Source organism: Medicago truncatula, chromosome 5 (assembly GCF_003473485.1).
Source record: "Medicago truncatula cultivar Jemalong A17 chromosome 5, MtrunA17r5.0-ANR, whole genome shotgun sequence".
NCBI classification, from domain to species: Eukaryota; Viridiplantae; Streptophyta; class Magnoliopsida; order Fabales; family Fabaceae; genus Medicago; species Medicago truncatula.
The window spans coordinates 2,822,047-2,844,281 of NC_053046.1; the positions used below are offsets into that span (position 1 = coordinate 2,822,047).

The window sequence follows — 22,235 nt, forward strand, 5'->3', positions numbered from 1 at the left end:
TATAAATAATATTTTTAATATGTTTAAATAATGTCTAGCACAAAAATAAATTGTAAACATTTTCGTACAAAAGTCGTAAACTAAAACGACGAGGAAAATGATTTTAAATAAATTAGATATGTTATGGTTATAGATATTTATATATTCGATCTTTAAAACTATAAATAACGAAACGAATAAATATAATTTTATATTACATTTATATTTGTGTTAATTCATAGAATTTTCACTTTCGTTTTTTACTTTGATAATCAACTAAGTAAAGAATTATTTGAAAAATATATATAATTTATAGGATTTTTTTTTTTTTTTGTATGCAGGCCAACAACCTACCCGCGGCCCGTTCGGGCTAGACCTAACGGGTACCGGGCTTTTAAGGGCCGAGCTAAAAGGCCCTATTAAAATTCGGCTCAATATTTTAGGCCCAAACCCTATATTTATTTGGGCTAAACGGGCCGGCCCATATGATTCGACCAGTTTTGATAGCTTTAAACGTGGAAGTCTTGTTTGGACACATGTCTTTGAGCACACCATTTAGGCACACACATAAAAATGTATTTCATTTTATTTCTTAAAAAATATGTATTATTTAATTATTTTTTCTTTTCGCCTTTTCTCAATATTGTATGAATGCCTAAATTTAGTGTTCAAATACTTCTGCCGAAGCAATTATTTCCCCTACACAAAAGTCTATATCAAAACTTTTTTTTTTTTTAGAAATTGTATGCCAGATCATTTATTGGGCCAACCTCAGCATGAAATATGTGTAAGAAAACAAATTTTTTTTTTTTCAATTTAAATGATAAACATAAAGATAGTACAATATGTGTTGGAACATTTTTTTTTATTCATGCTTTGAGCTCAATACCAGTGACTAAGAAAAAAAAACACTTTAAGGTTACACATGGATCATATTTCAAAACCTCATGAGAAATTAACAAACAAAAACCTTATCCTAAAAACCAAACAAATTTCTTCGAAGTATGACCAATGGTCAAGAATAATGTAAGATCAACCATCTTTTATCTCATTCATCTATGGAAGAAATTTTGTTATTGTTTGCTTGTATTGACTTTAGGTGGTCTTTAGTATTATCAATCCAACCAACCACAAATTCATTTGCGAGGTTGAATGAATGTTTAATTGGTGATAGTCGTCTCAAGCCCCTTACTCAAAATATAGAATGGGAAAAACAAGTTTCTCTTGGACATTTTAACAAACGCATGGAGCACAAACTTAAAACAAACTAAAATTAAAACCAAAAACCAAGCAAAAAAATGTAACCCTAAAATCATAAAATCACCAACAAAGATATTAGATTCCAAACCAAGCAATGAGGGAGTCACCAAAACACAAAGACATCATGGTGGCTATGAAGAGGTCGCTCGAAGGCGAATATATAAGTGAAGACGCAACATTCATAAAATGAAAACAAAACAAAACAATGTTTAGGTAATGAAAGATAAACTCCAACCAAATATATTCGGATGGTTTTCCTTTTTTTCTTTATATATATATATATATATATATGGGGGCAGCTAACTTACTCTCACCTAAAAACACGAAGGAGTAAGTTAGCAAGCCTACTTCCACTTGCATTTTACTAAAAAACCATTCTAACTATTTGAAATCAGTTCTAAGTTGAAGGCAACATTTTTTTTTTTTTGACAAGGTTGAAGGCTACATTTGTAAATTTCAATTTTACAATTTTCAAAACAATATAAAAATACATTATCGTTAGTATTTTTATAATTTGATTGAATGTTCATCTTGTTTATATTAGATGTTTTCTACGAGGATTCGCCGATACAATATTGAAACTGTGTTGACTTTTAACAAAAATTAGGCATATGTTTGGGTGAGCATATCTTTCACCACGACATTATGTTTTCTTACATATTAATCATATGAATTTTAATCAGGGTCGATCCTTTAAATTTGAATGTCTTGGGCGAATCAAGAGAGTGGTGCCCTTATAAAAAAATTCCACAAAAAATGATAAGAGTAAGAGAAATTAACGGAAAAACTATTAAATATTTCATTTGACGTCTCAATTTCAATTTACTCCAATCATCTGGATGTGTTATCATTGAAACATACTCGAAAACTACTGTCAAATGTCTGCAGGGGAAGCTGAATGTAGCAGATTTAGATTTAATTATAGAGGAGAAACATGCTATACTTTGTCGCCGACTATGTAAGCTTTGTTTTATGCTTTGATGAAGAATAAACATTAGTATTCTCTTTTTCTTTTTTATGAGAAGGGTATTCCAATTAATTGGTCTGAATGAGATATTGACATTTAGTGTCTTCTTTCACCGGGGCGGATAGACTAAAGTAAAAAAACTTAAGGACATTGCACTGCACACCGATTATAGTGGCACCTCAACCTCCAAATCTAGCGCAAGAAGACGAATCTTTGCAACCAAAACTCTACCTACCCAAAAAGGAATCCGCATTAACCTCTATTTCTCCAAGTCCCAATTATCTGCTATATTATATACACGCTACACTTTTCAATATTTTTTGCAAAACTACCCATCCATAACCAACTCTTCTTCCATTATCTCTAATAACTTTATCAACAACATTATAATCTCTAATAAGTAATAAGCTTCATCACATGAAGAGCTGAAAACTTTAGCCTCCGAAATGTATTATCATGTACTCCAATACCATAAACATCCCAAATCTCCATTGGTAGTCAATTCCAAGTAGCACTACTATCCATCCTAACTTTACGACATAAGCTTTATTCATCACATTCAAAGTTGTTGATAGTTTACCCATTAAAAGGAGTTTTAAGAGGACATGGTGCAATCAAATCTAATTAAATGAATCCAAAAGAGCTCATCACCAACATCCACTCCGAAAAGTAAAAGGGAAAAACTTGGCAAAATAAAGACCCACTTCCCATGCAATTCATTTGGATATTTGGGTCTGATTATGTTCAATATAACTTTCAACGTTTTTGTCTTCTGCAAATTTGAATGCTCATCCTCTGCAACGTTTTTGTGAAGGTTTTTGTGCTTGTACCTGAAATGCTCCATTACATTTCGTGTCCTTGTAAAGTTTTCTCAAGTTCTTTTTGCTTCTGACTGCTTCTGCATTTTTAAAGCTTGAAAACACTCAAATTCTGTGGTTGAAAGTGGCCTCAATTTGTGGCCAAAGACCTTTTGTTGATCTCATCTGAAAATCCTATAGCCAAAGTTTAATATTCAGTCGCGATTATGGAAAAGCAGTCAAATAATTATAAAAATAAGAAACTATATTCAATTTTTCAATCTGCAAAACCCATTGAAAAGGGTAACATACCCATATAATCAAGAAAGAAAACAAAGATATAAAAGAAATTTGAAGATCAAGCCTCCTTAAAAAAAGTACTACTATTTGATAATACATACATGCACTGTTGCAGATTTTAAGGTGAGAGGGTTTGCTTAAACTTACAAATCTTTCCTTTATCGGTTTTACAAAAAACTAATAAAACCATTTCCTGTGCCCCAACACTTTCATAGTCCATCATCACATTTCACAAAACACACACAACCTTTCTTTGTAGGATCGAATCATGTGAATCTCAGACAACCATGTTATGCTAATTTTTGGGAGAAACAAAAGTTCCAGAGGCCTAATTTTTTTATTTTTTTTGAAGCAGCAGAGGATTTTTATTTATATAAATATAATATGAAGCGTTCAAGGGCTGCCCTAACTCAAATACACACAAAATGCAGAGAGTCAAATCAGAATAGAAGAAACTAGATTACATCCACCAGCTTACACACTATAGAGACTACAACCTTAATAAACAATTGAGAGGATCCACCCACTATTATAAAGACCCCTTCCTCCTCTCACCCTTGGTGGTAACCATTTCCATGAGTCCGCCTTAATATGCTCCACAAAAACTGGAGTCTCGACAACTGAGTTAGAAAAGATACAATCACTCCTTTTCTTAACTTGAGGAGTTAAAGAAACAAACGCTGAGAAGAGCTGAGACAATTCTCCCATGTTTGCAGCCTTAAATAAACCCCATGACCACTACGACCTCAATTAAAAAATCAAGTATGTTTTGTTAGGCAGGACATATTATTGTATAATTTTAACACTAGCTTGTATGTTATACTGTACAAGTACAACAATGGATACATTAAAAATTGTTGTTTTTAACAAAAATAATCTTTTATTAAAGAATATACTATAGCTATATTACCTATCTACAATGTTAAGACTAACTTTTGGAACAACAAAAGTTAAGGCCTTAAATAAAGAAATCCCATGGTCACTACATATAATGCATTGAAAAAACATGTATGTACATACACAAAATTATAAAAATTTATAAGGCTAGAGATCCAATAGCCAATAACAGATTGAGGAGGGGGGAGGCCCTTATATCCTCACATTGGTCCAAACTTCTACTATATATGTGTAATAGCTCTTTTAAAATAGTTGTGCTCCAGTTACGTAATTCCCAGGACTAAATTTATTTGAAATTACTTTTAAGCTTAAATAACTTTTTAGCCCCTGTAATATACACATCTTTGGTTTAGTTCCTACAGAAATTCATGTCAGATTAACCCTGTGCCATAGGAACCATACTGTTTTGGTTTTAGTCCCTGTAATATTTGTCCGCGTCGAAATCGGTCCCTTGGTAGTACATGTTCTAGAGACTAAAAACAATATGTTCCACATACTACATAGATTAATATCAAGACGAACAAATATTACAAGGACTGCAACCCAAAAACAAGGGCCAAAAGCAGCTTCATTTTTATACTCCAGAGGCTCAAACCGGCAAGAATTTTTATAGGGAGTAAAGCCAGAATTTATGTATATCATAGGATTAAAAAGATATCTAAGTCTACAACTGGAAAATAGATGTGTCTAATTCTGTTATGCTACAGTGCCGCTATTTGAAACACATTTTTATATTTAGTATATCACTACAATGCCGCTATTTGACAACACTATTTCATTTGAGACTACACACCAAATTCTATCAAGATGATCCTCCATCCTTAAAACTTAAGCATTGGATCAGATTTACACAAGACCATGCTTGCACCATACATTAGATGAAGTCCTAATATATTATGTTAATTTTTTCTATCATCCATTATATGCCATGGGAATGCCACACAAGGTCGAAAGAAATTACAATGTCAAACATCAATCTCAAAAAACAAAATGAAGTGAAACAATACTTTCTTTACATTTCTAAATTACAGAGAAAATACATGTCACCCACAATAATGAAATGCAATTCCAACAGACCTACATGATCTCCTACCCTACTAATTAGTTGAGATCCATAAATCAACAATTGCAACAGTTTTAAGTTAGGTGAATAGCATTTTATATTACAAAACCAACTTTGAAGGGGATTTAGACAACATTAACACTCTAGAATCTCAGTAGCATCCAAGGAACTAGACAACTACAAAATGTGCCATTAACAATAATTGAAAGAAACACGGCAAGAAACAAAAATGTAGAATTTTGCACACAAGTTAGCAGTAGCATGCCTCGTACCCTTGCGTGAGTAATGTAACCTTCTTCTCAAGTCGAGTCATCTTCTCCTTCCCATCATACAGCTTACTTCTCATATTCTCAAATTCATTCTGCAAAGCTGCTAGCTTCTCCGCGTTTCCAGCAACACTTGATAGATATATGTGTTACGGGTATCAAAGTACATTAAATCATTAATGCATGTTGTATGTGCTTCAACAAAATCCTCGAGGGAATCATTTCCATGCCCCATTGCCTCACAAAGATACTGGGTTTCATCTTTCATCAACTGATCAGCCTATTGAGAACAACAGATAAAAATAAATAACATTCAACACAGATATTATCATTCATCAACGTACAAGCTCATCTCCATAGTCAAATTTAAGGAGTCAAATAATAATTAACAAGCAGTTTGGAAGTTTGTATTACTATCATTCGGCGTATTAACGTAGATAGGGAATAAATGTTGTAAAAGGCAATTGAAGAATCACTTGTTACAAAAACGAAAGAAATAGAGAACAACAATTACGAGAAACTAAAACTAACTTCAACCTAATTAATCAAATGATTATAACTGAAAAAAAAAACCAGGATGATACAACACATATTACATACCACCATAATATGCAACTAGCTCATAAAGGAGATGATACATAAATTAAAAAGATGTCCAAATTTTTTCTATTTAATTTTTACATAAGATTCCAGTGGTTTCAAAGGGGTGAAAAGGGGTTTCAGCATAAAAATGATGATGCCAAGTAATTAATAATCGGACAAAGTACTAATAATTTCAAGGTCAATATCATCAGAAAAAGCATGTGTATCATCTAAATGAAAAATCACGTTGAGTACCCCAAAGGGTGAAAAGGTGAACAAGCTACTTAGTAGAAAATGAAGAAAAGCGAAGTAAAAGGCATAAAAATAAAATTAAAGGTGAACAGATAAATTAGTAAAAACATACAGATTTCATCTCGTCCTCCTGATAATCTTCTATGACAGGGATAGCAGGCCCATTTGCTGCTCATTTGGATCCTTTCTCTCTCTCCTTATTTGCTATCTCCTCAAGCGGATACTTAGCATTGTCATGCTCCAGTAAGGCTTGAAGCTCCTTTCTTATCATCTCGTCGGCTTGCTCAATAGGGGTTGGTGGTACAAATGAACTTTTGTCTCCGTCAGCTCTTATCAAGGAGTTCCTAATAAGCTCCAGAGATGCTGGAGGAGGCGTAGGAAGTTCCCTTTGAAGGACTTTTGATCGTTTTCTAAGTAATGCCTGCTGCCGTGCCTCTTCTTCTGCCTTTTCTCTAGCCATTCTATCAGACATATCCTCTTCAATCTTCTCCTCGGGCTCTTCAGCATCTTCTTGTATTGGTTGCATCACTATCTGGTACTCATTTTTAGGCTGTGGAAGGCTGCTTAAACCAGAGCGCAGACTTTTTTTCATATCAGCTTGTCTCCGTAGCTCGAGTTTAGCACTATCACGCATCTCCATATCTTCATTGATATGTAGCTCATCCCTGAGAGGAGTTCCCTTCGGAGTCATGCCAAAAGAAAAACCATCCCTTGCCGGCGTCATACCACTTCTGGGAGTAAGGCCTGCACTTCCAGGGGTTGCAGAGGGAGTCAGCAGTGGGCTTGGAATGTGAATTTCCTTTTTCTTAGGAGTGACCCCAGAAAAATCTGAAGGATGCAACTCCGGGTTCTCTCCTCCTAACAGTAATGTCTGAGACTCCCTCAGCCTGGCCAAATTTTCAGCTTCCATCATGATAGCATCTCCTTTACCAGCTGGTGTTCTCTGAGGAGTTCTTAAAGGAGTCATGGCTTGGTTGGGTGTCTGTGGATAATTAGGGAGAAGAGCACGAGTAGCACTGCTGCCTTTGGTGAGTTCATCGCTGCCCACAAGGTCACTGGCATAACCAAACTTGGCAATTTCATCCAATTCTTGATCGGAAATCTGAGGTGGTGGAAGCATCAGTTTTGATCTCTTTCTAACCGTTTCTGGGTCATTCAGCTTCCTGGCATGCAGAATAGCCGCCGGGGCATCTTGCCTCTCTGCGATTTTATTCCTTGCAACATCTTGCTTTCTCAACTGAGCCTCAACATCAATCCTTCTTTTCCCCTCAAGTTCTTCTATAGTAGTAGGGAAACGCTGCTCCACCTCCCTATCCTCATCAGCAACATCAAAATAACCCGGAGGAGGCCTCTTCTCAAACGGAATTTCTGCATTATAATCAATCCCTCTCCTTTTCCTCCTCCGCTGCCTTATATCAATCCCAGCAGCCTTCAATTCTCTCTTTTTCTGTAAAGAAGCAAGCCTCCCCGCTTCCTCAAGCTGTTTCTCCCTAGCTTTCCTTTTTGCTTTTTTACCTTTCGTGTTAGCCAACCGAGCACATGCTTCGGAAAGCATCTCCTTCTCATCCTCGTCCATATCAACAGGATCAGGTCGCGGAGGCTTTGATTCAGGATTCGGATCAATCCCCCCTGGACGCAATTTCCTAGGGTCATCACCAGGTTCATAGTTACCGTCCTTAACACAAGCGGCGTCAAGGAGTTTCTCATACCGTTCAAGACACTGCGAAGGAGTACGACCCACACTAATGGTTCTCCGCTGAGTAGGCATAACCTTAGCAAGATGAAGTAGCTTCTCATCCTCTTCTCGAGTCCACTCAGTCTTCTTAATGGAAGGATCTAACCACTCATACCAACGAGCTTTACACTGTTTTGCAGATTTGCAAACGAGTAGGGACGAGATACGAGCCCACTGATTTTTACCATATTTCATAACAGCAGCTTTCAGGATTTCATCCTCGGTGTTTTTCCAAACACCTTTCTTTGTCATAATGCTCATTTTGGCAACACTTTATTTGTATTCCTCTCACGAAACGGGTTGAACCGGAAAAACCACAGTGCAGGAGACTCGTTTACTGCAACAGAAAGAAATATATAAACAGAAATTAATTATAATTGCTGAAAATCACGAAATGCGTAGAAAACACAAATTGAGAGAAGCAAGAGATTGGTACAATGCGGTTTGGAGACGGTGGTGAATGAGAAGGTGAGAGGCAAGGTAGGTAGGGTTCTGATATGGTGGTGAATTGATCTGACAGTAGAAAGGGGAAGTCCCGAAATGCAATTAAGGGTTGGTTTGGAACAAAAGGCCAAAAACAAACAATGACAACCTCAAATTCCAAAAATCAACTTCTGGGTCGGCCAACGAAATCCAATTGTTTTTCAAAATCTGAAATTTAGGGTGAGCGGAAGAGAGTGAATAGGAAACCCTAGAAAATCGATTGTAATGGCTTAAAATTGCGTAATGTGCAGAAACAGCGAAATCAATGAATTGTAAGAGGTTAAAATCGCAGAATACCAAGAAAACACAAATTGAGAGAAGCAAGAGATTAATACCTGCGGTTTGGTGAATGAGAATTCAAGAGCGCGAGATAGATAGCTAGGGTTCTGATAAGAGAGTAAGGCCCTTTTTGGTTTGGTTTCACGGTGGAGAGTCTCTATTTTCATAATCTATACTATATATAGGAGCATAGAAGAACACTATCTTTTAAAAAATACCCTCAATTTTTGATATGAATATATTAAAACAATAACAAACACGATATACATGTATGGTTTTATTCCTTTATCATTTTAAAAAAAGTCAGACTTAGACCTTAAATTTTTTTGACATATCAGACTTAAACCTTACAAAATTCGACTCAGTCTAACCTATTCTCATCCCTACACGCGATCAGTTACGGCAACTTTTAGATAAATTAAAATTAATAAAAAGATACAAAAATATTAGAGGATATAAAATCTGATTCAATGAAAGAAAGGAAAAAAAACGCTCACGTCAAACAAAAACAAACAACACAAAAATATGCTGAAATCAGCCTATAAAGGTTTCACAGATCAACTCAACAAAATTACGTAAGAGCCAACAAGTAAACATACACGCATCACATGAACAATTTAGTAAACTCGTGTACGGCTGCGGAAAAAATTGCAAATAAATCAGAACCGTCAACACTGAAGCAATAAATAACATTGTTTTTAATATAAACAAATTTTCATAACATATTGTTGAATTGTATCTTGATTCTCAAAATCGTAAACAGTATTTTTAATTTTTAGGTGCATAACATAAACAATATTGTTTGTCAACTATGAATCAATAATTCATAAAAAGGTCTTGTTAACGAGTGCTACCGGGGTACTCTTTAAGCATTTCAAAAGAAGCAATTATTCTTTAAAAAAATCAAATATTTCAATTTTCAAGACAATGATTACATGCATTTTTTTGAAATATTTACTATTTATGGGTCTTAACGAGTGCCCCCGGGACACTCATTAACATTTACCTTTATAAAATAATAATATTTAAAGGATGGGAGGATGGTGGGGCGACCTGGCAATGGCGCCGTAGATTATAGGTTTGGGACAAGAATTTGTTTGGAGAGTGTAGGGTTTTACTTCATGATATTTCTTTGCAGTATAATTCTACATATACATGGCTTTGGCGGATCGATCTGATTGATGGTTATTCGGTCAGGGGTGTGTATTAGATGCTTACCAACCAGGAGCATTCAATCTCCGATGCTGCTACAGTCTTCATTTGGCAGGAGCAAGTTCCCTTGAAGGTTTCGATTTTGGTTTGGAGACTCTTTCGAAACAGGTTATCAACAAAGGATAATTTGTTGGTGCGCGGTATTCTTTCTCATGACAACCAGTTATGTGTGACTGGTGTGGTGGTCTGGAGACTGCTCAATATTTATTTTTGTCTTGCCCCTGTTTTTGTTCTCTGCGGGGTCTTGTTAGGTATTGGCTTAGCATTTGTTCCGTTGATCCGTACTATTTACACGAACATGCTATTCAGTTTTCTTATTAATCAGACGGTTTACCATTTTTCTTAAAAATATATTGAAAGAAAGTACTAGTTTATGCGATTTATGAGTTTGTATTTGTTTTATTAATCTACAATCATTTACCGTTCATTTAAGAGAGATCGATACAAATGAAAGTTTAATATTTGTAAAAAAACAAGTGAGAGATTAATATACATCATGCAGTTTATCGGTGTTATGTTTCCTTGTATTTCGCAAAGTTGTCTATTATGCTTATTTAATCATATATCTAATTTCTTTTAATTAATCCTGGGAAGAGTAATTCTAATGCAATCTTTAAAAAAAAGGTTTAATTGCACTTTTCCTCCCTATAGTTTGCCAATTGTGCGATTTTGCATCCCATAATTTTAAACGAGCGATTTTGCCCCCTATATTTTTCCCCTTTCTGATTTTATGGTCCCCATGACATTTAGTGTTGATGTGTCTGTTTTTTTATCAATTAATGTGTGCCACGTGTGTAATTCCATTTTTTAAAAAATAAAAAAATGGTATTTTTCAGATTTTTTTTTGTAGCTTTGAGTTTCGTGTGCCATGTGCCTACTTCTCTCAAAATCTGAAAAAATACCATTTTTTTTATTTTTTAAGAAATGGAATTACACACGTGGCACACATTAATTGATGAAAAACAAACACATCAGTACTAAATGTCATGGGGACCATAAAATTAGAAGGAGGGAAATTATAGGGAGCAAAATCGCTCGTTTAAAACTATTGGATGTAAAATCGCACAATTCGCAAACTATAGGGGGAAAAGTGCAATTAAGTCAAAAAAAGAAAAAAAGTAATTATAATGCTGAATATCATATCATGTGGCTTCACCATACCATGCAGTCCCTCGGTCTACCAATCTATAGGTCCAAATGGTGTGTCCCATTATTGTGCAAAGTTGTTCATTATGCTTTAAAGCCTGTCTGGATAGGCTTATTTAGTTCATATCTATCGTATTTGCGAGGCTTTTTAGGAGAACTTATAAAAACAGTTTATGATATGAACCTAAAATGTTTTCAGCTTATTTCATATGTTCTCCAAAGAGCTTATAAACAATTTTACTTTATTTTATACTTTGTTATAAAAATAGCTTACATAAGCACTTACAAGTATGCTATTAACCGCAAAATAAGTTGTTTATAAAAAATAACTTGAAAGTGTTATCCATATTTCCACAGATTGTAGTTTTCCACTTCAGATTTGGTACCACTTATCCTGTGAAACTTTATATCCTGAATTTTTTCAGCAGCAATTACAATTGGTTGCTCTTAAATCTAAGAGTATACATGAAGTAGATGGGTTGTCAATGTCATAGCCTCTTTTCTTTGTGTTGTGATTCGATGAAAAACACACCAATAACAAACTTGATGTATGGAGCAAGGGATAATCAGGCATCCAAAATCAAAGTGTATGGAACAATTATAAACACAAGCCAAAAGTAGAAAACAACAGCGAGAGAAAAAGAAGAGAGAACACAAAAGAATTTGTTGACCAAGTTCGGTCCAAATTGACCTAGTCTGGGGGAGAGAGCAGTCCTCCGTTTCACTATATGATGAGTAACGTTACAAAAGAGATGTCAATGAGTTACAAGAAAAAGTCTCCCGCCTAATTCTACCCAAAGTCCCAGCCTTTTCCCGTAACCAAGAGACTCAATCGTAATAGTGTTTTCCAAGGTGAATCAAACCCTCAAACCCTAGTGTTTGTTCCAAAGAGACAAACTCTATACAAACCATAGTTTTGTTGTTACCTTTCTAAACCCTTGTTTCAGCCCCCTCTATCTCAAAGTTTACTCTGATACAAGGTCTATATTTATAGTAAAAGTATCGCTTAAAATTTGGAACAAATCTGCACCCGAAAATACGTTTTTGTTATTCGCTGCCATCGTGCCACGAAAAATCCAGTGACTTGCCTCAAAACTGAAACCTCCAATCGTGCCATGTTGCCTAGCCATCGTGCCACGATTTCTGCAGAACCTAATTTTAAGTTTAACTCTCACACTTTGGCTTGGCGCTGGACAAGTTTTGCTTATCTTGAATTTCTCTACAAATAAAGTGCTATGTAATTTTATAAATGAACAATTTTACGGTACACAACAGAGTGTGACAAATCTTATCATCATACACAAGTTAGTTTTCATCATTGGATCAATAAATCTCACCATTAGATTAAATGAAATATGATGCAACTTATTGATCCAATAGTAAAAAAGACGTTTGTGCATGGTGCAAGACCATTTTACATATGCATTTAAGAATCTCGATGAAACATCATGAAATAAAAATTGATAAATGCTATCTAGTCATCTAGATACTCGATCTCTTACAAAGTATGCATCCTAAGTCAGCACTTAAATATTTTTTTTAGATTTTGTATTTCAATCAATAACTCAAAGGATGAGGAACAAGAAGGACAAGTGCACTTTTTGTTACCAGCTTACTATTTATATTGCTAATTGCTAATCAATTCAAATGTGTGTATGTATTTGATCATTGGTAACTTTTCCAATACTCATCTTCCCATCTCTCAACTCGGTTGATTAAATTTTGTTTCGTTGCATAGAAAATCCTAAGTGATGTGGGATCAAATGGAGGAGGCAAGGAGCAAGGATCTTTTGTAGAAGGTTCCCTAACCATTGATTCACCCATAAATTCCTTCTCCATCGAATATGATCTTGTGCAAGCCATAGTCTCCGAGCACAGCTCCACGGCTTCTTCAGGAACTCTTGGCTCAAACTTGAGAAGCTTGGAATATTCATTTAGCAAATGGAACATATAGTCATAAATGTAATTCATGTTGAGCTCTTCTTGAATAAACTTGCTCCCAGCTTTACCAATTTCCTGTGCCTGTCAAGTTAGTAGTGGTACACATTATTATCTGCATTTTAAACAAAGATATGCAACCATGATCAATGACGCGACCAGGACCGATCCAAACCATAGGGTCACTAAATCTTTGGCCTGCCTTGAACTCGACATCAAGTTTTTCGATGTCTTCATGATTGCAATTACAATTGAGGTTGTGTCAAAAACATTTGACTAGATTTTCTGCGATATAATATCATAACCACACGATTTAAACCTTTACTACTGCTAAGAAGCATAGACAGTATATGGACTTTTAAGATATGAATGACAAGGAATTGAAAAAGATGTGCGATGGAGTGAGACTCACTTTTTGCTCATGATTATTTCCCCAATCAACTGCATGTTTGATGGATTTGCATTTGTCAGTGTCCCTTATAGGCCAATAATGTTGCAATGGCTGTAGGCTTCGTGTGAAGAAATCGTAGTAACGAGGCTTCACTAATAGTGCAGGGGAATCACAGGCTAGAATGTATTTCTCACTCACAGACCACGCGTATCCTTCAATATAAACTTTGTATCTGATATCAAGGAAAATCAAATACATACATATACATATTATATTAATTTAAATGTAGATGATGAATTTTGGGATAAAAAATAAAACATATGTGATCTGAGATTAAATGGAACTACCTATATGTACATTGGTCTGCCAAGTTTGAGTGATTGAATCCTTGTTCAGACTCTTTAATCCAATCCTACATATTTGTGACAAAATATCATCATTTTGTATACTGATATGTGTTATAACTTATCAGAAAGCCTTTAGATATGTCTGTACCTGCGTAAATAAACGAAGATTCCAATCCTGTGCGGTTGAAACATTACAATTGAGGAAGTCTAGTCGTGTTGCGGCAGTATACGGATTTCCTTTCCAATAAGCATAAGGTTCTCTGTCTTTCCATTTAACCCTTTTGTTCCCCTTTTTTATATCCTTCAGAAGATGTTCCCAAGGCTTTATATTAATCTCAGCCCTGAATTAACAATTCCATTCAAGATTAATCAGTTCAATCAATACAAACCAGCCTGCGTACATCTGTGTGGAGTTTTAAGCTGTTCAGACTTCAAATCCAAGAAACTAACATAAACGTTGATTTACTAATATTTGCATATGACTCAACTGTGGGATTTGACAAAGTGAAGTTACATGAAGTGCAATTATGAAAACTGAAGTTACTAATATTTATATAGTTTATTTTTTAAACTATATAAATAAATAATATAATAAGTAATCCATAAAGTATATAAAATATGTCAATTTAGTTTTTGCTTCTAAGATGTAGGGGACAAAATTGACAGACTTTCATATAAAATTGATGGTTTATTCATTAACTAATTGGACCGTCAACTTAGCAAAGTTATGAAAAATAATCACATTTTCTTGTCTGCGAGTAAACTTAAACACAAACTTCGAATGACAATAATAATCAACTATATCATATGGATCCAAATTAACATAAAAATAAAAATGGGGCCAAGCATGCTTCACGAGAATTATTAAAACAAGTAGAATGTGTTAGGAACATACCAACCCCAGAAGGACCAGTCAGGGAAAACAATATCTTGTGTCCACCGATCAGCACAGTAACCAAAAACAGGTGGTGGGTCCAAGCCAATGGGCACAACAGGCTTATCATTGCAATCAAACATGAGTTCCAAGTCTGGAATTTTACCAGGGTACTTTCTCAGTAATTGCAGAATACCCCAAACGGTGAAAACATCACGTGTTTGTATAGCTTCTTTGTTCTTGTATTTCTCTAAATACCCTTTTCCATTTTTTACCACCAACCTAAAATGCGCCGTTTTCTTTGCCTTTTCCACCATTTCTCTGGTTATTCCTTTTTTCTTCCATGGTTTTAGATCCTCATGAATCCATTTGAAATACTCCGGACATACCATGTTGTTTTTTGTTGTCGGATAATTACTGCTTGAACATGTTTGGTTCTTGATGGTACAATTCAGTACTGTTGGTTGAAACTTATTGCTATGTTTTATTTTTTCATTCTTCGTAGGAACATTTGCTGCTACTAAGGTTTGGTTTGCAACAGTATTTGTTGTTGTTGTTGGTTTGATATTAGTTGTTGTCGAAAGCGTAGACTGCATGAAATTAAGCCAAAAAATAGATTAAATTTTTTTTTTTTTTTTAAACTCGGTATATCTATCTGGCCACCAGGACCGAATAAGTTGTGGAAAAATCCCGCCATGTAATAATGATGTATAGGCTGACCCAACAAATGAATTGTTAGCAGAGGCCTGAGGTGTTCCTAGGTCTCAAGCCTTCACGAACGGGTCAACCATGATTAAATAAATTTAATTGTTAATTGAGCAACTGATCGAGTAATATGAAATAAATGATAATGAATGAATGTAATTAAGTGGAAATTAACTAACCCAGAGGGAAGAGATGAAGGCAGCGGTGATGAGGATGAGGAGGAAGAGAAGAGAAGTGTAAAGAGTGGCAGGGGTCTTTCTGAGAAGAAGGGGTTGTTTCTTGAATTTCTTCATATGAATGAATTCTGATGTTGTGTGGAAGCTCTAGGTAGCTATTTTCGGTTAGGAGAAGGTCACTCACAATCTCACATCACATTCATCCGTTTGAATTTTTACCAAATAATATATAATAAGACTTCAAAAGACCCTTAATAAAACAAAGAAGACTTCTTTGAAAAAAAAACAAAGAAGACTTAAAAAGACCCAATTTCTTCCACTAAATTTTTTGGTGGTCCATTTTAATTTTTTTTGAGGGAATATTTGGTGCTCCATTTTATTGACGCACTTAAAATAATATCTAAGTTAATTCATTGTTTCCTAAAAAAAATTATCTAAGTTAATTCATCGTATCTTATATGAATTAAGAGTGATTTACCTTTTGTGGCAAATAAAATTCGATTCTGAAATGAATGAGATGGAGATCACACGTTAAAGGAAGGAGATGAAGAAATTTAATGTTTTTGAAATGAAAATGGTAGCTGATTTTAGAAAAGAACCATTTCGGAGATACCTAAATTACTCCTTGATGATTTGAGAGTAGTTCACCCTTAAGAATAAGTAAGATTCGATTATGAAATGAAGGAGATAGAGCTCGCAAGTTGAATGAAAGATATCAAAAGTTTGAAGTTCTTAAAATGAAAATGGTAATTAATTTTTAGTATAAAGATGAAGAGTATGAGATTTTTTATTTTTTTTTACAAAATGAAATTTTTCTTTGATAGGGATAAATTATTCTTAATTCATCAGGATAATGTAGAAAAATCATTATTCCTCAAGATGAATCAAAACTAATATAGAATATGAATTTATATATGTTCTTAAGATGTTACAAATGAATGGATCAAGTGGGCTTTTATAGACTTTCTGATCTGCATCAACTCGTCTTGCGAATAACTTCATTCGCCATGGCGAGTTGAGATTTCTTCACCAGTGGATCTGTGACACGTCACCTCTGAGGAGTTTTAGCCGCCCTAACTCGCCTTGTGAGTAAATCCACTCGCCATTGCGAGTTGCTCGCCTTACATTCCTCTTTGCAAGTTGAGTGCGAGTAATTTCTTGTACTCTCTAGAACTTGCTCGCCTTAGACTCGCCTTTCACTTCCTTCTACTCGCCATTGCGAGTAAACCTTTGTACTTCTTCTTTGTTTTTCTTTGTTTGCTTAGTGTCTTGAGTTACATTCCTACATAAATGGGTAAAGTAAGATGGATAAAACGTAAAAGGGCCATAATCACTTATCTCTCGGCTTTTCCTAGATAACTTGCAAAACAAGTAACAAAAGTGCCTTAAATATTCATTTGAATTACTACTTTCTGGCACTTATCAAAATATCAAAAGAGAGTTTAATATCATTGATCCATTAGTTCGTTAGTTTATTTAACCTTATATCACATTACTTATTTAATAATGTTCATATGAAATAAACTTTTAAACATGCTAGCATGCCTAATCAGGTTTTTAGAAGGTCAAACTTAGATATAAAAGGTAAGTCTATGACAGACTACAAGTCAGACTTATGCTTTAAATTTTTTTGACATACCAGATCAGACTTAAGCCTTACAAAGTTTGACTCAGCCTAATCTATTCTCATCCCTACACGCGATGAGATACTGCAGATGCAACATCTAAATAAATTAAAATTAATAAAAAGATATAAAAATGTAGGATATAAAAATCTGATTCAATGAAAGAAAAAGTAAAAAACGCTCACGTCAAACAAAAACAAACAACACAAAAATATGTTGAAATCAGCCTATAAAGGTTTCACAGATCAACTCAAAAAAATTACGTAAGAGCCAACAAGTAAACATACACGCATCACATGCACATAAATCAGAACTGACAGTCAACATAGAAGCAATAATTTATAACATAATTTAAATTTTTAGTCCTTATAAATATTCACAGTTTTGTTTATAATCCATATAAAATAAAATCATACTTTTTTAGTTTCTGTAACATTTTCCTTAAGCATTTGATAGGGACTAAAATTGCTGATGGAAAATTTTTATTGAAACTAAAAATATTGATGGAAAATTTTATAAAGATTAAAAAATGTGATTTTATCATGTATGAACTAAAAACAAAGTTATGAATATTTATAGGGATCATTTACTTAATTAACCCTTATTTTTAATATAAACAAATTTCCTTAACATATTGTTGAATTGTATCTTGATTCTCTAAATCATAAACAATATTTATTTTTTTGGTACATAATCATTTTTTTTTTGAGGGAAAAAATGATTATTAACCCTTATTTTTAATATAAACAAATTTCCTTAACATATTGTTGAATTGTTTATGATTTTTTTGGTACATAATCATAAACAATATTGTTTGTCAACTATGAATTAATAATTTATAAAATAATAATATTCAAAGGAAACTATATTAAAAAATATTACAACCATTATTAGATGAATTTTACCAAATTTCTTAAGAATATATCGAAAGAAAGTACTCGTTTATGTGATTTACGAGTCTGTATTTGTTTTATTAATCTACAATTATTTACCGTTCATTTAAGAGAGATTGATAGAAATGAAATGAAATATTAATATTTATAAAAATAAAAAAAAGTAAAAAAAAATAAACAAGTGAAAGATTAATATGACACATTAATGTTGTCCACTTGTTGAAATAGATCAAACTAATCTATCATTTGTATTTATCTTTTTCAGAAATAGACAATAAATAAAGGTCGATAAATAAAATAAATTAAATAAGAAAAAGAAATTAGAAAAATATAAATTATGTGCAATTGGTCACCAACTACTCCCTCCAATATCATATATAAATATAAAGTCAAATGTATTTAATTTAAATTTGGATAAATCACATTTAACTTTTTACTTATATACGAGACCTATGAACTATTCCCTTTATTCCTAAATATCGTCATTGTCAAGTACTTCAGACATGCTAATACACAACTTGGACTATTAATATATATGAGATCATAGAAATTCTTAAGAAGTGTTCCAGAGTCACTCATTAGCAAGACCCTATCTTTAGTTATCCATACTAAAATTTTTGAAAATATTCATTGAGATAAATCGAACAACATCTTATATGCTAACATTTCTATTTATATATTAATGAAAATAATATTATCAAAGTAAGTTATGTGAATAATGCATATTGTCAAAATGCGATATGTATTTGAGAATGAAGTATATTATTGGCGGTAATAGTAATTTTGATCTCTGAATATATAATGAATAGTTACAATAGTTCTTGAATGTATCGAAATTTTAAGATTGTGCATTTTGTTAGTCAAAATAATCTCTAACCTTAAAATAATCTTTCAAGATTGACAATAACTCTTTTCTTATAAGGATTGATGCGACAACAAGTTAGTATTTTTAAACACTGATATGACAGTATTGACAGAACATTTTTACACAATGATTATTTTAACTAAATAAAATACAAAATAAAAAACTATTTTAAAATTTTAACACGTACACTAGTATGACTACTTGTTAAAAGATCAAAATTATTATTATCCATATATGAGAAAGTCTTGGTTCCATATATGAGAAAGTCTTGGTTGGACACATACCCAACACTTCAATTTTAGACACACACACAAAACCAAAAAAAATTAAAGAAAAAAAAATTATAATATATCAATTGATGTGACTAAATACTTTTTACTCCCTCTAGTCTTATTTACAAGAGAATTTTTTTTTAGATACATTAAATAATTTATGTATTTGGTTTAGGTTCTTAACTAGATACATACATTATTCAATGTATCTAAAAAGTCAATTTTCTCTTGTAAATAGGAGCGGAAGAAGTATTTAATTTTATTAATTTTATGTGAGTACATGTACTTGTCTAAAATTAAAGTGTTGGAAATATGGGAGCGGTTATGGTGCATAAGGAAACCAACATAATTGCTTCCTACACCCCCAAAGAAAACCATACAAAACAAAACAAAACGAACCAAACGCGGAAACAAACTTAATCATCACCGTTGTTCATCATCAACATCGTCGTTCATCATCATCACCGTACCGGAATGCCAAAACCATTTTGCTGTGGAAATAGTTTCTGTGAGTTGTACTCCAAATCCATTTTGCTGTGGAAATGGTTTCCAGAATCTTCAATATCATCATCAACACCGTCGTTCATCATCATCACCGTACCGGAATGCCAAAACCATTTTGCTGTGGAAAACGATTAGATGTACTTAATGGTTTCCAACAGTTTCCCAGCCATAAATCCCTCTAACATCACAAAGATTTTGAATCCAGTAACAACTTCAGATCTAAAACCGTGAACCTCATGAACACTAAACCATAGAAAATCACATAAACATCATCTACCACTCTCGAATTCGTCAATAAATCCATAATCAGTTTAGAAGAGGTAGAGGGAGAGTTCGTACAACCTACCACGACAAGATTCGAACCGGATCGGAACAACACTTCAACACAACAACAAATCCGAACCGGATCGGAGAAGAAGACCAAAACGTGAAATGGGTCCGTGAAGAACAAGAGGTAGTTTCATTTTCTCTTTTTGTTCCGTTTTTTTACTCGTAGATCTACGCTCATGTGAGTTTTTTTTTTTTTTTTGAGAAATCTAAGGCGATATTTGAAATCAACACAAAAAAGGATGTCTAAAACCGTAATTTTTTTTTGATTTGGACGGAGTTTTGAACTCCGGCGCGGTGGTGCCACCACCGGCCACTGCGTCGGAATCATCATGTATGGCCGCCGGAAGAGATGAAGACTCATTTGAATTGTAGAGAGAGGGAGAGCTTTATGTTTTAGTGAGATAAATGTTTGAAGCAAATGAAATTTGATTTGGTGTAGTTTGAGAAGCCTAAGATAATTACACGTGTACACTAGATCTGATGGTTGTAAAGTGTTTATGCACGGTGGATAAAGATAACTTTTGCGTGAAAATATAACCGCTCCCCAAGGAAGAGTTTTAAGTCAAATAGAAATCTCTCGCTAAGCACAAAACAAGATTTGATATTTATGTTAAGAGAGTCGGATAGGCAACACCATTTGTCAAAGTTTTTCTACCATTGGATGTTTGACAACGTGTCGTAGCCGTACCGTCAAGCAACCGTATCTCCATTTTTACAAGAATACAAATTTGTCATTTTGTCGCCGTTTGAAATAATTCGACCTATTAATTATGTTTTATTTTTAATTATTGTTATGAAAAATTAATATATGGTTGGGTGAATCCGAAGATTTGGTTTTAGTTCAACCAAGTGAGTTTTAAATTCAATCAAGTGATTGTTTAATGATTTTTTCTATGACAAATAGTTGAGGAGAATACAAATTCGGTGTAATAATTTTTGATCAAACTTTATAGAAAAATGTTAACGAGTGCCCCTGGGACAAACATCTAAGTTTTTATTAAAATTTGTGCAATCAATGCATTGAAACTTGTAACATTTGACTTTCTTAAATAATATTTTCTAAATTTGGAATCTTTAAAGAGTGCCCCGGGGACACTCGTTCATAAGTGAGTTAGAAATCTCATGTTTTTTTTAAAAGTGGAGGTTGACCATTTTGTAAGAGAGAATACTCATAAACTTAACACCTTAGGTTTTGGGTTAAAGTGTAGTGTTCAACTCACTTGTATGGTTGCTTTTGGCTCAATATCCTTATCTTCCAAGCTTCCCTCGTGACCCAACAATATTATCAAAGTTGTGATTTGACAAGGGTTCGATCGGTACCTTGTGTCCAAAGTCTTCCTGACAATGAAAGTCAAGCAACATATACTGTTAAGCAACGACAACGCTGGTGCAATGACATGTGCAAGTAAGTGTATGTGGATGAAAAGCTTCCACTTGAGGGAGAACATAATGAATTTGTTGTGTATCAAGTGAGTTAGAAGTGTCACATGATTTAGAAAAGTGGAGGTTGTACACTTTATAAGTGAAATAATCCATAAGTCTAATGCCTTAAGGTTTTGGGTTAAAGTTTGATGACTAACTCACTCGTATTGTTGCTCTTGACCCAATGTAGGAGATCTCTTAGACTCACTGTGATCCAACACTTTACTTACCTAGCGACCGAACTCTAGATTATCAGGATCCTCTTTCTTTGACCGAAGGATTATCAGAAGAAAAAAAAAATAAAAAAATTCAAACCCATATCTTTGGATGAACATGCATTCATGGAGGAGGCTTATGCAAAGACTATATGTATTTGATGATTGATATAGTGGGAAATCATACCGTGGGTTGGGAACTATTTAGCAAACACTTGTGACCGTAGACATATTTGGCGTATGATATGATACGACACGACAATGACGCATGTGACTAATTAATCTTTTTCAAAATTATCATCGGTATGACATGTTGATCTAAGTATCGTGTCCGTGTCAGCACTTGTGCTCCATAGGTAGAGAATAGATGTAGTCTAAAAGTTGAGGGTGAACCATTAGACAAGTTTTTGTGTGCTTTCTCCAACTCTCTCTTCTTTCTTTGTTGAAATATAACATATTC

The 22,235-nt window shown here is 33.8% G+C and overlaps 2 protein-coding genes across 2 annotated transcripts; both read right to left on the reverse strand.

Annotated features, from left to right (window-relative positions):
- Positions 1-5,191: 5,191 nt before the first annotated feature.
- LOC11429105 (cell division cycle 5-like protein) lies at positions 5,192-9,066 on the reverse strand. The gene is made up of 3 exons (XM_024785082.2): positions 8,917-9,066; positions 6,476-8,435; positions 5,192-5,809 (listed from the first exon to the last, which is right to left on the reverse strand). Exon 2 carries the CDS (start codon positions 8,357-8,359, stop codon positions 6,536-6,538), a length of 1,824 nt encoding a protein of 607 aa, XP_024640850.1. The 5' UTR covers positions 8,360-8,435; positions 8,917-9,066; the 3' UTR covers positions 5,192-5,809; positions 6,476-6,535.
- Positions 9,067-12,432: 3,366 nt separating this feature from the next.
- LOC11427048 (O-glucosyltransferase rumi homolog) lies at positions 12,433-15,877 on the reverse strand. Its single transcript, XM_003611065.4, has 6 exons — positions 15,653-15,877; positions 14,790-15,358; positions 14,043-14,235; positions 13,895-13,959; positions 13,569-13,779; positions 12,433-13,240 (listed from the first exon to the last, which is right to left on the reverse strand). The coding sequence occupies exons 1-6, from the start codon at positions 15,764-15,766 to the stop codon at positions 12,884-12,886; spliced, it is 1,509 nt and encodes a 502-aa protein (XP_003611113.1). The 5' UTR covers positions 15,767-15,877; the 3' UTR covers positions 12,433-12,883.
- Positions 15,878-22,235: the final 6,358 nt, after the last annotated feature.

Coding starts and splice junctions, on each gene's coding strand:
- LOC11429105 (XM_024785082.2), bottom strand. CDS start 8,359: ATGAGCATTATGACAAAGAAAGGTGTTTGGAAAAACACCGAGGATGAA.
- LOC11427048 (XM_003611065.4), bottom strand. CDS start 15,766: ATGAAGAAATTCAAGAAACAACCCCTTCTTCTCAGAAAGACCCCTGCC. Junction 15,359..15,652: donor CCTTCATCTCTTCCCTCTGG/GTTAGTTAATTT, acceptor AATTTCATGCAG/TCTACGCTTTCGACAACAAC. Junction 13,241..13,568: donor GAAATAATCATGAGCAAAAA/GTGAGTCTCACT, acceptor CTAACTTGACAG/GCACAGGAAATTGGTAAAGC.